Source organism: Panthera onca, chromosome B1 (assembly GCF_046562875.1).
Source record: "Panthera onca isolate mPanOnc1 chromosome B1, mPanOnc1 haplotype 2, whole genome shotgun sequence".
NCBI classification, from domain to species: Eukaryota; Metazoa; Chordata; class Mammalia; order Carnivora; family Felidae; genus Panthera; species Panthera onca.
The window spans coordinates 164241418-164253897 of NC_138342.1; the positions used below are offsets into that span (position 1 = coordinate 164241418).

General features: G+C 41.1%; 1 protein-coding gene across 2 annotated transcripts in view; it reads left to right on the forward strand.

The window, feature by feature from the left end:
* Nucleotides 1-9170, forward strand: part of AP3M2 (adaptor related protein complex 3 subunit mu 2) — a 108634-nt gene extending 99464 nt beyond the window's left edge. For both annotated transcript variants that reach the window (XM_060653450.3, XM_060653449.3), the window contains exons 5-9: nucleotides 2855-2940; nucleotides 3196-3329; nucleotides 5121-5328; nucleotides 5603-5747; nucleotides 6889-9170. In XM_060653450.3, coding sequence (XP_060509433.1) covers nucleotides 2855-2940; nucleotides 3196-3329; nucleotides 5121-5328; nucleotides 5603-5747; nucleotides 6889-6989 — 674 coding nt within the window. In that variant the 3' untranslated portion in view covers nucleotides 6990-9170. The remainder of the gene's footprint in view (nucleotides 1-2854; nucleotides 2941-3195; nucleotides 3330-5120; nucleotides 5329-5602; nucleotides 5748-6888) is intronic.
* Nucleotides 9171-12480: the final 3310 nt, after the last annotated feature.

Here is a 12480-nt window from a genome sequence, read left to right on the forward strand (position 1 = left end):
AGACCTTCAGGGATTTGGGAACAAAGTAGGTGCAAACACTTTAAGGTGAGTAAAATATTTTTGGGAAATAAAGTAGTTCAGCATGAATGCATTGAGAGGCATTAAAAAAAAAAAAGTAATGAGGCTTTAAAACTAAGTAGGCAGCAACTTTTCATATTAGCCCAGAACTGGAAATAACCCAAATGTCCACCAGTAACAGGACACAAATTTCAATATGGTCCCATAAGAGAGTACTGTGTAGTAATGAAAAAGAATGAATAATCCATATATCCAGCACATGAATGAATCTTACATTGTTGAGTAAAAAAGATAGATGCATAAGATTATATACAGTTATATACATTTATATGAAGTTTGAAAACAGGTACAACTTCATCAAAGGTAACAGAAGTCAGAACTAGCATGGGGATGCAAGAGGAGCATGCTGGGATGCTAAGAAGGTTCTGTGTCTAAAGTTATTTACTGTGGAGGAGGAAAAGGCAGTGTTACTGCACAGGGCCCTCGATCCCCAACCTCCCATCATCTCTTCCCCTGTATGCATCTGTCCATATGGCTAACTTTTGACATGTATATTTTTTTAGTTGTTTTTTTTTAACGTTTATTTATTACTGAGAGACAGACACAGAGCATGAGCAGGGGAAGGGCCAAGAGATGGAGAGACACAGAATCTGAAGCAGGCTCCAGACTCTGAGCTGTCAGCACAGAGCCCGACATGGGGCTCGAACCACAAAGCGCAAGATCATGACCTGAGCCAAAGGCGGATGCTTAACCAACTGAGCCACTCAGGCGCCCCTTGACACGTATATTTTTACAACCTGTAAATTCTGAATCAGCCTGTCTTGTTTAGACTGTATACATTCTTATATCTGACATTCTTGTAACTACTGTGTGATCAGTAAGATTCCTAGAAGAAATTCTGCTTTAAAAAAAAAAAAGATTGCCAGGTGGAGAGGGGTGACATATATTCTACATTAATGGGTGGTCAGTCTGTAGGATCTTTAAAACAAGTATATTGTTAACAAATATATTATAACAAAGGTGAATAAAGGCATAACTAAAAACGGGGAAAAAAAAGGTTCTGTATCTTGATGTGGGTGGTATTTGCATGGGGTGTATACATATTTAAAAATTACTGAGTCATACATTTAAGATTTTTGCATTTAAGTAGAAGTTTTCCCACACAAAAAAAGTACACAACAACTAGGTAGATAGTTAGCATGCCTTGCATGCCATTTTAAGGAGAACCATTGGGAGTGATTGAAGAGGTTTTTTGTTTTGTTTTTTTTTAAGGTTTGTGTATTTATTTATTTTGAGAGAGAGAGAACGAGCAGGGGAGGGGCAGAGAGAGAGAGAGAAAGAGAGAATCCCAAGCAGGCTCCACACTGTCAGCACAGAGCCCAATGTGGGGCTCGAACCCACGAACTGTGAGATCATGACCTGAGCTGAAATCAAGAGTCATGATTTCGACTGAGTCACCCAGGTGCCCCGCAATTGAAGAGTTTTAAGTTGGGGAGTGACTTGATTCAGATTTGTAGTTGAAAACTATCAGTCTAGTTGCAGTGTGAAGAGTGGCTTCAACTGAAGGCAGGGAAACCAGGAGGCTGCCAGCTGAAGTCCAGGCACAAAATATAGATTCCATAATGGTGGTCAGGAAGGAAAGGAATGAATAGATGTAAGAGACAGAAGTCAGAAAAGAGAGGAATTGATAACTGATTGGATATGAGCACTGAAGAAATATAATTAGTCAAGGATGCATGTATGTTTCTGACTTAAGCAGCAGGTTAGATGGTACCATCATAAAGAAAATAGGGGACACCTGGGTGGCTCAGTCTGTTGAGTGTCTGACTTCAGCTCAGGTCATGATTTCGCGGTTTGTAAGTTCAAGCCCCACATCAGGTTCTGTGGTGACAGCTCAGAGCCTGGAGCCTGCTTCAGAGTCTGTGTCTCCCTCTCTCTGCCCCTCCCCCACTTGTGCTCTGTCTCTCTCTCTCTCAAAGATAAATAAGCATTAAAAAAAATTTTTTTAAAAAGAAGGAAAATAGAGCAGATGGAGGAATGGAGCTGATGTGCTCACCTTTTGATGTATAGAGTCTGAAGTGCCTCCATGACATGCAGGTAAAGCTGTCTAGTTTGGCAGGAGTGAGACTGTGAACCTGAAAAAAGAGTAGGCTATATTTGGCCATTAATGACAATCAAAGCCTTGGGAAGTAGGTGAAGTAACTCAAGGAGACCATGTTGAGTGAAAGAAAAGAGACGTTCAGAATTGTGAAAACACATCAGCATTCAAAAGATGTGCAAAGAAAGAGAAGCCTACAGAAAGCACAGAGGAAGAGGAGCTAGAAAAACAGAAAACTAGGCGAGGTTAGAAGAAAGGAGTGTTTTACAAAGGAAGAAGTGGTCAAAAATGGCATGTTGCAGACAGGTCCTGTGGGATAAAGACCAAAAGTGCCCACTTGATTGAGCAGCAGAGCTCATTGGGGACCTTAGGGAGAGCAGGTTCTGCTATGACGTTTTCTGAACCATTGGTTATGATGACACCCTTTTTGATTCTGGGGCTAGAATGAAAACTTCTTTAAGCTAATTGTCTCTTTAATCTTTTATCCCCATTGCTTCATCCTAGTGTCTCATACTTGATATGCAGCTGATAAGTGTTTGGAAGGATGGATCAATGGATTAGGTAGATGAACTGGATAGATGGACAGAAGGAAAGAAGAAAGGGAGGGAGGGAGAAGAAAAAAGTTGGGAAGGAAAAGAGAAAGTTAAAGAAGGTGGTAGGGAGGAAGTAAGTTCGTTGGGAAGGACGGAGAAGCGTCGAATAGCTTCTTACTTTCTCTTTGTTTTGTTCCTATCTCAGGTTCCACAATTACTGCTGAGATCCAGGGGGTGATTGATGCCTGTGTCAAGCTGACTGGAATGCCAGACCTTACGCTTTCCTTCATGGTAAAATCCTGAACCACAGGTTCACATCTTGGGATGGGAAATTAACTGTTTCTGGAAAGACAGTGGTGAGAATGGAATGGAACAATAAGAAATAAGGACAACTACAAAGTTTATATCAGGCTTGAATTTTCTATAAGTAGCTACAGAATTTCTGTGTGCATGTGTTTAAATAAAAACAACATCTGAATGACTTTCCTGAAAGAAATGTGGGTGTTTAATTCCTACTTCTTGCTTTTCCTTGCCCGGTAACTACAGAATCCCAGGTTGTTGGATGATGTCAGCTTCCATCCTTGTGTCCGTTTCAAGCGCTGGGAATCTGAGCGTATCCTCTCCTTCATTCCTCCTGATGGAAACTTCCGCCTGCTCTCTTACCATGTCAGTGCACAGAAGTAAGCAGCCCTTATAATTAAGAACAGAATCTGTGTATATGTGTATATGTGGAAATAGTATCCGTAGTGATTAAGGACTCAGGTTATGGAGTTACCTGGGTTCAAATTCCAGCTTCTGTACTTAACTAATCGGGTAACCTCAGGTGAGTTGCTTAACCTTTCTGTGTCTGTTTTCTTATCCCCTAAGTGGAAAATGAAAAAAGTACCTTGTTTGAGGATTAAATAAAGCAATCTAAATAGTGCTTAAGAGGAAGTTAGTGCTCATAGTTTGCTGCTGCTATTTTTGTTGATGTTATTATATGCCTAAACAAGAACTTTTTTTCTCAAATTGGAATCTGAGTACACCTATATTCAATCCCCCTAACCCAAAAGAGCATTAAATTATACTATGAGAAACTATAAAAGGCAGTCATTTTTGGTCTTGAACATTCTCTTTAATATCTTGTCTAAGGACTTTTATTTTTATTTTTTTATTTTTTTAAATGTTTTATTATTTTTTTGAGAGAGAGCATATAAGCAGGGGAGGGGTGGGACAGAGGATCTGAAGCAGGCTCAGTGCTGACAAGCTGGCAGCAGAGAGCCCGATGTGGGGCTTGAACTCAGAAACCATGAGATCATGACCTGTGCTAAAGTTGGATGCTCAACTGACTGAGCCACCCAGGTGCCCCTGTCTTGTCTAAGGACTTTTAGAAGGTGTGTAGTAGAAGATATACACACTGAAAAGAGCTATGACACCTCAGAGCCACCAATACTTTCCTATGTGATTTGGGATAAATAACTTAGGAAAATATCTGCGTGCTTGAGAGCAAAGACTCTGGACTCAGTCTGCCTGCACTTAAATCCCATCTTTAGTACTTATGATACATGACCTTGGGCAAATTACTTAATCTTAGTGAAGTATAAGGACATCATTATTTATCTAGAAAAACAGGACAATAGCAGTACCTACTTCATACTTATTAAACAAGGTAATGGAACTAAAACACTTAGCATAGTATTGGCACACAGGAGTGTTTAATAGATGTTAAAAACTGTTATTGCTTTGGTATTAATCTGTGATTTCTGTTTCCTGTTCTGTCCTATTGTGACAACCTACCATACCTCATAGGGTTTTTGTGAGGATCAGAGAAAGTCAGGTAAAGGCACTCCCGAGATACTATCAAAGGTCCATGAGGTATGCATGTTACTCTCCCAAGTACAGATAATTATTGGTCACATGTTGTAAAGTAAAACACAGAAATATGGTGACTCCTAATTTTGATCTGTAATGCCTTTCTCATAGTAGGCTTAGTATACTCTTTGATTTTTGTTGTCTTATTCAGTCATTGGAAGACTTAGTTTATTTACTAGACAGCGTCTTAGCTTTACAAGAAGAAAAAAAAATTAAAGATTACTGTTTTTTTTTCCTGTGTTTATTTTTTAATATAAGGAGTAAAGAAGTAGGTAATAATACTTAAAAGTCCTTAGACAAGATATTAAAGAGAATGTTCAAGACCAAAAATGACTGCCTTTTATGGTTTCTCATAGGATAATTTAACACTCTTTTGGGTTAGGGGGATTGAATACAGGTGTACTCAGATTCCAATTTGAGAAAAAAAGTTCTTGTTTAGACATATAACAACAACAAAAATAGCAGCCGCAAACTTAATGAGCACTAACTTTCTCTTAAGCGCTAGATTGCTTTATTTAATCCTCAATGAGGCAAAAAAAGCACTTAGGATAAAATGAGAAAATGTTGCCATTGTTTCCAGTATAGTAATGAAATTGGTTTTTCATCTCTCCCTTTTCCAGTCTGGTGGCAATTCCAGTGTATGTCAAACATAACATCAGTTTCCGGGATAGTAGTTCACTTGGACGCTTTGAAATAACGGTGGGACCGAAGCAGACTATGGGGAAGACCATAGAGGGAGTGATTGTCACCAGCCAGATGCCCAAAGGGGTCCTGAATATGAGCCTCACTCCATCTCAGGGGACACATACATTTGACCCAGTTACCAAGGTAGGAGGAGAATAAGCAGGAAGTTTTGAATTGCTGATGTTAAATAGAAGTCATTATGCAGGAGCTCTCCAATAGACTTTCCAGCTTGTTGAAAGGGGAGCTTGATCAGAGGGACATCGTTTTTTCCTTGAGATAATTTATGGTGACAAATAGTTTTCTCTATTGAAAGCCAGTTTAGAGGCTGCTTGTAATACTGTGAACAGATACCCTGAGGTTAGAGATCAGCCACCTCAATTGACGGCTTCCACTGTAACTTCTTTCTTTTTCTTTGAAGATGCTGTCTTGGGATGTAGGAAAGATAAATCCCCAAAAGCTACCAAGTTTAAAGGGGACCATGAGTCTTCAGGCTGGAGCTTCCAAACCAGATGAGAACCCCACAATTAACCTGCAATTTAAGATCCAGCAGCTGGCCATTTCTGGTAAGTGATTCTTGGCTTCAGTGGCTTGATGAGAACAGAAGTGGCTTTCTCCACTAGGACGCAGACATCAGAAAGCCTTCTGCTGACTCCCTGTTTACAGAGTTTGGTTTCATTTCCTGATAGGTAATCTGGAGTAAAATCTTCCTAGCATTTCTGGGGGAAATCTATAATCCTTACTTTCTGAAGTTGGATTAAGGGACCTGACCAAAAACGTCTAAGATGCAGTTGAGAAGGAAACAGTGTAGGTGGACAGGGCGTTCCCCAGCAGGTTTTGAGTCATCCTAGGGTTGTCAGTTTGGGGTTCAAAGGGTTTTAGAATGGGAAGGCTTCCACATTCTCAGCTGGTCACTGAAAAGAATAATTTCCGCTCCATCCCCCCAGTTTCAGAAGACTTTCGTATTTGCTTTTATGAACATGTGGAACCCAAGTCAGCCCACTGTAGTCTACACCTGTCTTAGGATGATGATGATAGTAATAGTTATCATGTACTGGGCATTTACTATGTGCCAGGCAGTGTTTTAAGCCTTTGTCATCTGTTTTATTATTTAATCCTTAGAACAGCCATGTAAGTAAGATAGATGGGAGATGACTTCAGCTTTATATGAAGTTCCTATTTTTCTTTACCAACAAAACTTATCTAATTTAAGTGATTAGCATTCACTTAAATTAGAAACTCATCATAAATGTTAGAGACCTATACAGTATAAAATATGTTCTGCTTAATGCAGTGAGAATACTTATAGGAAACACTCATTTATTAATGCATTTATTGAGTTATGCCTTATTTCATTATTAATTTCATTAATTCATGTATTCTGTCCAATAGCTGGACAAAAACATAGAGTGGTCTTATTTTTCCTTATCCTCCTTTCATCTGCATATAACTTTCTGCCCTTCCCACTTTAGAAACAGGTCTTCTAATAGGATAGCTTCTTGTTGGAGCAATTTTTTATTATCAGTGTGTGGGCCAAGAGTGACAAATCTGTGAGCCTCAGAAAAGTGAAATAAATAAGGGAAAATTATTATTATTTTTCTGGTTCACTGTTATAGCTATCTCTATCCCACTGATCTCTGAATTGAAATGAATTTAGACAGATACGCTACATGCTTCTTTTGAATAGTGCTTATGTTTTCCTTCCAGGACTCAAGGTGAATCGTCTGGATATGTATGGGGAAAAGTACAAACCCTTTAAGGGCATAAAATACATGACCAAAGCTGGAAAATTCCAAGTTCGAACCTGAAGGGAGAGTTTTGCAAAAAGAACATTCACTAATGCTTTTTTGTTTCTTACTTGTCTAAAAGTAAAAAGTAATCAGCCTGTCTCCTAGGTCAGTATCCCCTTTTGGACCCACCCACTCCCTTTTTTCCTTAGCCTGCAGTGCCGTGGAGCTAATCAAGGGAGAGAAGGGTTGCCAGGGAGAACCGGACCGAAGTCAAACACAATCAGCATCAACTCAGTTCTGAGAGAAGAGCTGTGTGACAGAGGGTAGAGATACCTAATGCCATATTGAACTATTTTGAACATGGTTACCATAGAAAAGGACTAGCATTTGTTACTTGCTTGGCTTTACTTCTCTAAAGTCAATGAACGACTTCTGTTTGTTGTTTAAGGTGGAGAGAAAGATAAGAAAGAAGGAAAGAAAGCTTGGAATAAAATGAATGCTAGTCAAGGGAAGGCCAGCAAAGGGTCTGACCTTTGAGGGAGAAGAAAGGAAGTGGTAGTAAAGACGTATGAGCACACGTGCTCAGACGAGAGCGGGGGGTGGGAGGTGGGGAAGAGCAGTCAAGCCCCACCGGGAGGACGGTTGGAAAGAATAGAGTTGAGTTGGTTTCTTTCTGATCCCTCTACTTTGATATAAATATAAAAAAATTACTAGTACTTCTAGAAGTGAACTGGAATTCACTTAAATTCTTATATTCGGGTCCGCTAATGACATGGAAGACTCCATTAGAATCAGATTTTCCTTTGAAGACTGCCACTATCTGACCAGTTTTCAGATACTAATGACTGTTAGCCTTTAGCACCTGGCCTGTCGTCTGCAGTGAGAAAGTGACCTGCCCTCTTCCTGGTGGCGGTTGCCTGAAATGCCCCTTTCCCTAACCCAGAAGAATTCTCATATCACAGAATTCACCAGCCTTTTTCCTGTTCCACAAGGACAGTTTCAGAAAAGCAATCCCATAATCCCCAGGGCAGCCAGATTCTGTGTGTCACAGTATTGAAGTGTAGGTGGCCAACTCATTCCTCGTGAAGTACATCACAGCTGTAACCCAGTGGTGACTCCGTATTTACTCTTGTCAGTGCTAGACTGGTGCTGGAGTCTAAGCCTTGCTGTCTGAAACTTTTCCAGCAGTAACCCTAAGTAAAAAAAAGAAAGCTTACCGTCAAGGGGTATGGTTCATCCTGGAAGCTGCTCAGTAAAGTTGATTTCCCTGGAGTCTTCTGCACTGGACTGTAATAGATTTATCAACAGTATATATACCTACCTAACCATCTTTGTTTCAAGGCAGAAAGAAATTCCCTAAACCTTTGAATAAAACTGATGTTGAAGGAAGATGGGCCATGCTGATCATGTGTAACCCAGTTTAAGGAACATGGCAACTGAGGGAGTACCTCAGACTTTCCCAGTGGGTAATTTTTACTCTAGTTCGATATATATATTAACCACTTAAATATTTATATAAAAGACAGGTTTTTAAATTCTTACTGCTATAGCTTAAGGAGTGATACTGTGCTCTGCTTCATGCGTGGGGAAAAATGAAGACCTATACTCTTCAAACCATATAATTTTTCTCTAAAGTCCTGTTTCTAAATATTTAAGTAATTTTGTTTTGCTAGTTTTATCTCCCTACTTCCTGGACTTGTTTTTGCTGCAGAGTAATGTTGCTTTGTGGTTTTCCTCTGGGATAAATCATGTTGTATGCAAACAGATGTGTTCATAGTCCATCACTCCAGAATTTTCCTGAACTACTATGTCCTATATACACCCCTGGCAAGGTAGGGGAAACATCTCTGCCTCTGTGATCCCAGAATACTTGGAATTACTTCTCCTGAGGGCTCTGAAGGATTTTAAGGTTTCCTAGGTCATAGGAAACAACCAGTCTTGGTTCCTGGATATTTTTAGCTTTATAAATCCAGCTGCTAAATTTCCTCGTGGACAGCTCACCCTAATTTCAAGGGAAGAACTTGAGGAGAAGTAGAGTATGTAGGGTATGCGACCTGCGGGCCTTGGCATATGAAGTAACATGTCACCTGTGTAGCAGACCTCTGGAGCCCAGTGGAGAACATTACTGCTACCATCCAGCAGTGTGTTAACATTAACTAGTGCAGGGTGTTGTGATCGAGCTGTTCAATTCCAAAATATGTGTCTTATGTGGAAGTATCTCCTATGCTTAAGTCTTAATAAAGTTCAGTTTTACCAGTCCTCTATGTCCTAAGTGTTTTGTTATCAGGACTAACAGTGGTGCTATGCCTGGTAGGCCTCAGTAGAAGCACTAAGAAATAAATCAATTTAGGGAGGATCTTATGATTTTTGTCTCTTCAACCAGCAGGCCTAAAGCCATGTGTTGTAGTGTGATTTTCTAGTTACCTCTGGAAATAGGAGATGTTGATATAATGTCATTTTTAAGGTTGTAAAAGCAAAGGTTGAGATCATGTTTTCCCCAGTGTGGAAAAGACAAAACCATTCAAGCTGCTGATGGCTATTCTAGTGCTTTCTCTGCTCTCTTGACCTTATGTTGGTCAGTTCAGGCATGAAACAGGGCTTCAAGGTCCTAAGCATCTTTTTTTTTTTTTTTTTTTTTTTTTTACATTTTAGAGAGTGAGTTCGGGAGAGTGGTAGAGGGGGGAGAGAATCTTAAGCAGGCTCCACACTGAAAGCAGAGCCTGATGTAGGGCTCAGTCTCACCACAGTAGGGGAACTCATGACCTGAGCTGAAATCAAGAGTCAGATGCTCACCTGGCCAGCCATCTAGGCACCCCAGGTCCTAGACATCTTAATTGTGATAGGGATTTCTTGGAAGATAAGTCATTGGCAGTCTTTGTAAAGTATGGATACTGGTTGTTATCCCATATCTGTACTGATACCCTTTTGTAAATCCCTCCTGGCCATGAAGAGGACTTATTTCTGTTCGCAAACCACAGTGGTTGGTGTTTATTAATACTCCATCCCATCTGTCTTAGTCGTTGATATGTCTTTTGCCCTTGGTCTGGCAGTCCTGTTTGCACCATGGTGAATTTTGTAAAACTTGTACTTTCCTCTGTGGCCAGTAGGTGGCGACGCCATGCCAGGATGGGATTAATTTTTTTAATTGTTAGAATTTTAAAAGGGGAATTGAATTTGAAACTCTTAAACCTCCCCCCAAGATACCAAGTACTGGATTGTGTGAGTTTTTGGCTTTTGAAGTTAGACGTGGAACCAGAAGTTTACGACACTCTGCGATCACCAGACTTTAGATCTGGGCTCTAGAAGGGTGGCTATTTCTGTCATCTGAGTTTCTCTAAGTCGCTGCCCACTTAAATGTATTGCACAGCTATCTGATAATCTTTGTTCTTAATTTTGTTCTTCAGGTCTGTTAGCATCTATTTGCTTTATTAGCCAGCTGGGGATAAGGAACTATTTAATTTCCCCTTATATGTTGTTCCATGGCCTAAGAAGTTCCAGACATTTTACCCTGAATTTCCTAACCTACGCTGGGAAATGATGTGTTGTTGTTCTTTGAATGTATTTTAGTATAATTCAAAGGGGTCTCTTTGCAGGGCTGGTACTCTGCCCTGTAGCTCAGTCAGTGGCCCCTTGTGAGCAATTGTCTTCATCCAAGTTGGCCGTTGCTAGGACTTCATCCAAAGGAATGTTGGGGCCTTTAACTTGGCCCACCCCATCAAGGCCTTACTGCTTCAGTTCATATTTCATTCACCCTCTGCAAAAAAGCTTGTCATGCAAAGGGGAGGGCCTGAAACCACCTGGATTCCTGGCAGAGATGTGGGAGCTGGGAGTCTCCTATTGCTGTCCTCAAGCAGTGTTTCTCTAAAATGGCTGAGGTACACTTTGATCTAAAACAAAACCTGCCCCTTGTACAGGGAAGTAGCGGGCAGCCTAAAGTTGAGAAATCTGTGACTTCAGTCTCTGTGATCTGCATTTATTCAACTGCTCCAGGGACTTGAACATTTCAGGGAAGTGGTGGTTTTTTGTTTGTGTGTCTGTTTTTCTCCTTCTCTAAATTAAGTTCTGGGCTTTAAAGGGTTGCTTTTGTGAGCTGAAACTATGTGCTTCTAAGAACGTCTAAACTGAGCAGTTCTAACAGCCTTTCAAGAGACCTTTTTTTCTCCTCTCCAGGAAGCTGTCGGCACATACCCAAGGGCAGGCATCTCAGATTTATTCTGGGATCTGGGATGTCAGTGGTGATAAAATCTGGCAGGCTGCAGCCAGGAATAGGAGTCGCATCTCTAGTTAAGAAAATAATCTAAGAGAAACAGAAAACAACATTACTTAAGTCACATGGACTGGTCTGGGAGTCCATTCTTTCTGATGACAGGGAAAGCTAAATGGGATGGGAAGAAAATGGTCCAAGTACTAGCCTCTCTCGTCTGCCCAACAGTGGGATGTCGCTATGCTAGGGAGGTCATGCTTTGGTTCCCTTCGCTTCTCCTTCCTACTGCTGTGCTTGCTGGCCACGGAGCCTCCCTGCCCAGTCTGCTATCATTCCATCCACCTCGTGGTTCATTTTCCCCGGCTCTGTTCAGTTCATCATTCCTGTTACACGTAAACCCCGGTGGCTCTGTGCTGCCTACAGAATGAAGTCCAAAACTGCCTGGCATTCAAAGCACCGTCATCTAAATTCCTACCTGTGTTCTTCATGAACTTCACTTCTGACAACCTGTACAAAATCCTCTCCCTACTCCCACTGCTCTTTTTGCTCTCCAGATCTTTATCTTTTCATGCAGTGACATTCCTTGCTGCAAGAGTCCCTTGCCCACCCCTCTCCACGAGTCTAAACCTTACCCAATTTTTTAAAAAATATTTTGTTTATTTTTGAGAGCGACAGAGTGCAAGCAGGGGAGGTACAGAGAGAGAGAGGGAGACACAGAATCTGAAGCAGGCTCCAGACTCTGAGCTGTCAGCACAGAGCCCAATGCGGGGCTCCAACCCACTAGCAGCAAGATCATGACCTGAGCTGAAGTCGGAAACTTAACTGAGCCACCCAGGCGCCCCAAATCTTGGCCAACTTTTAAAAGCCCTACCTGTTTTTTCCTTAAGATTCCTTAATGCAACTGAATGCCAGTAAGTTTCTCTCTGCCGGTTTGTGACCCAACTCTGTTCTACCTTGGTATTTCTTTTTTATTTTTAGAGAGTGAGCAAGCATGTGTGAGCCAGGGAGAGGAGCAGAGGGAGAAAGAGGCTTGATCTCAACAACCCTGGGATCAAGACCTGAACAGAAATCAAGTGTCAGATGCCCAACCAACTGAGCCACCCAAGTGCCCCTATCCTTGGTATTTCTTTAAGTACCTTATTTCCCTGTCAAACCAAGAACTGCCTTCTTCCCCCTTTTTACTGTCCACAGCACCTAGTGATGTGGGAAACAAAGGCAGAAGGAAATGGTAGATAAATTAAGTTTCCTTATAACCTGCAGCCCATTGACAAATACTTGAGGCAGGCAGACTAGAACATTTCTTCAGGAACCCCCTACTGTCTAAATGCTTTGCTAGAGGGAAAAACAATCTTAGCTTGACAATAG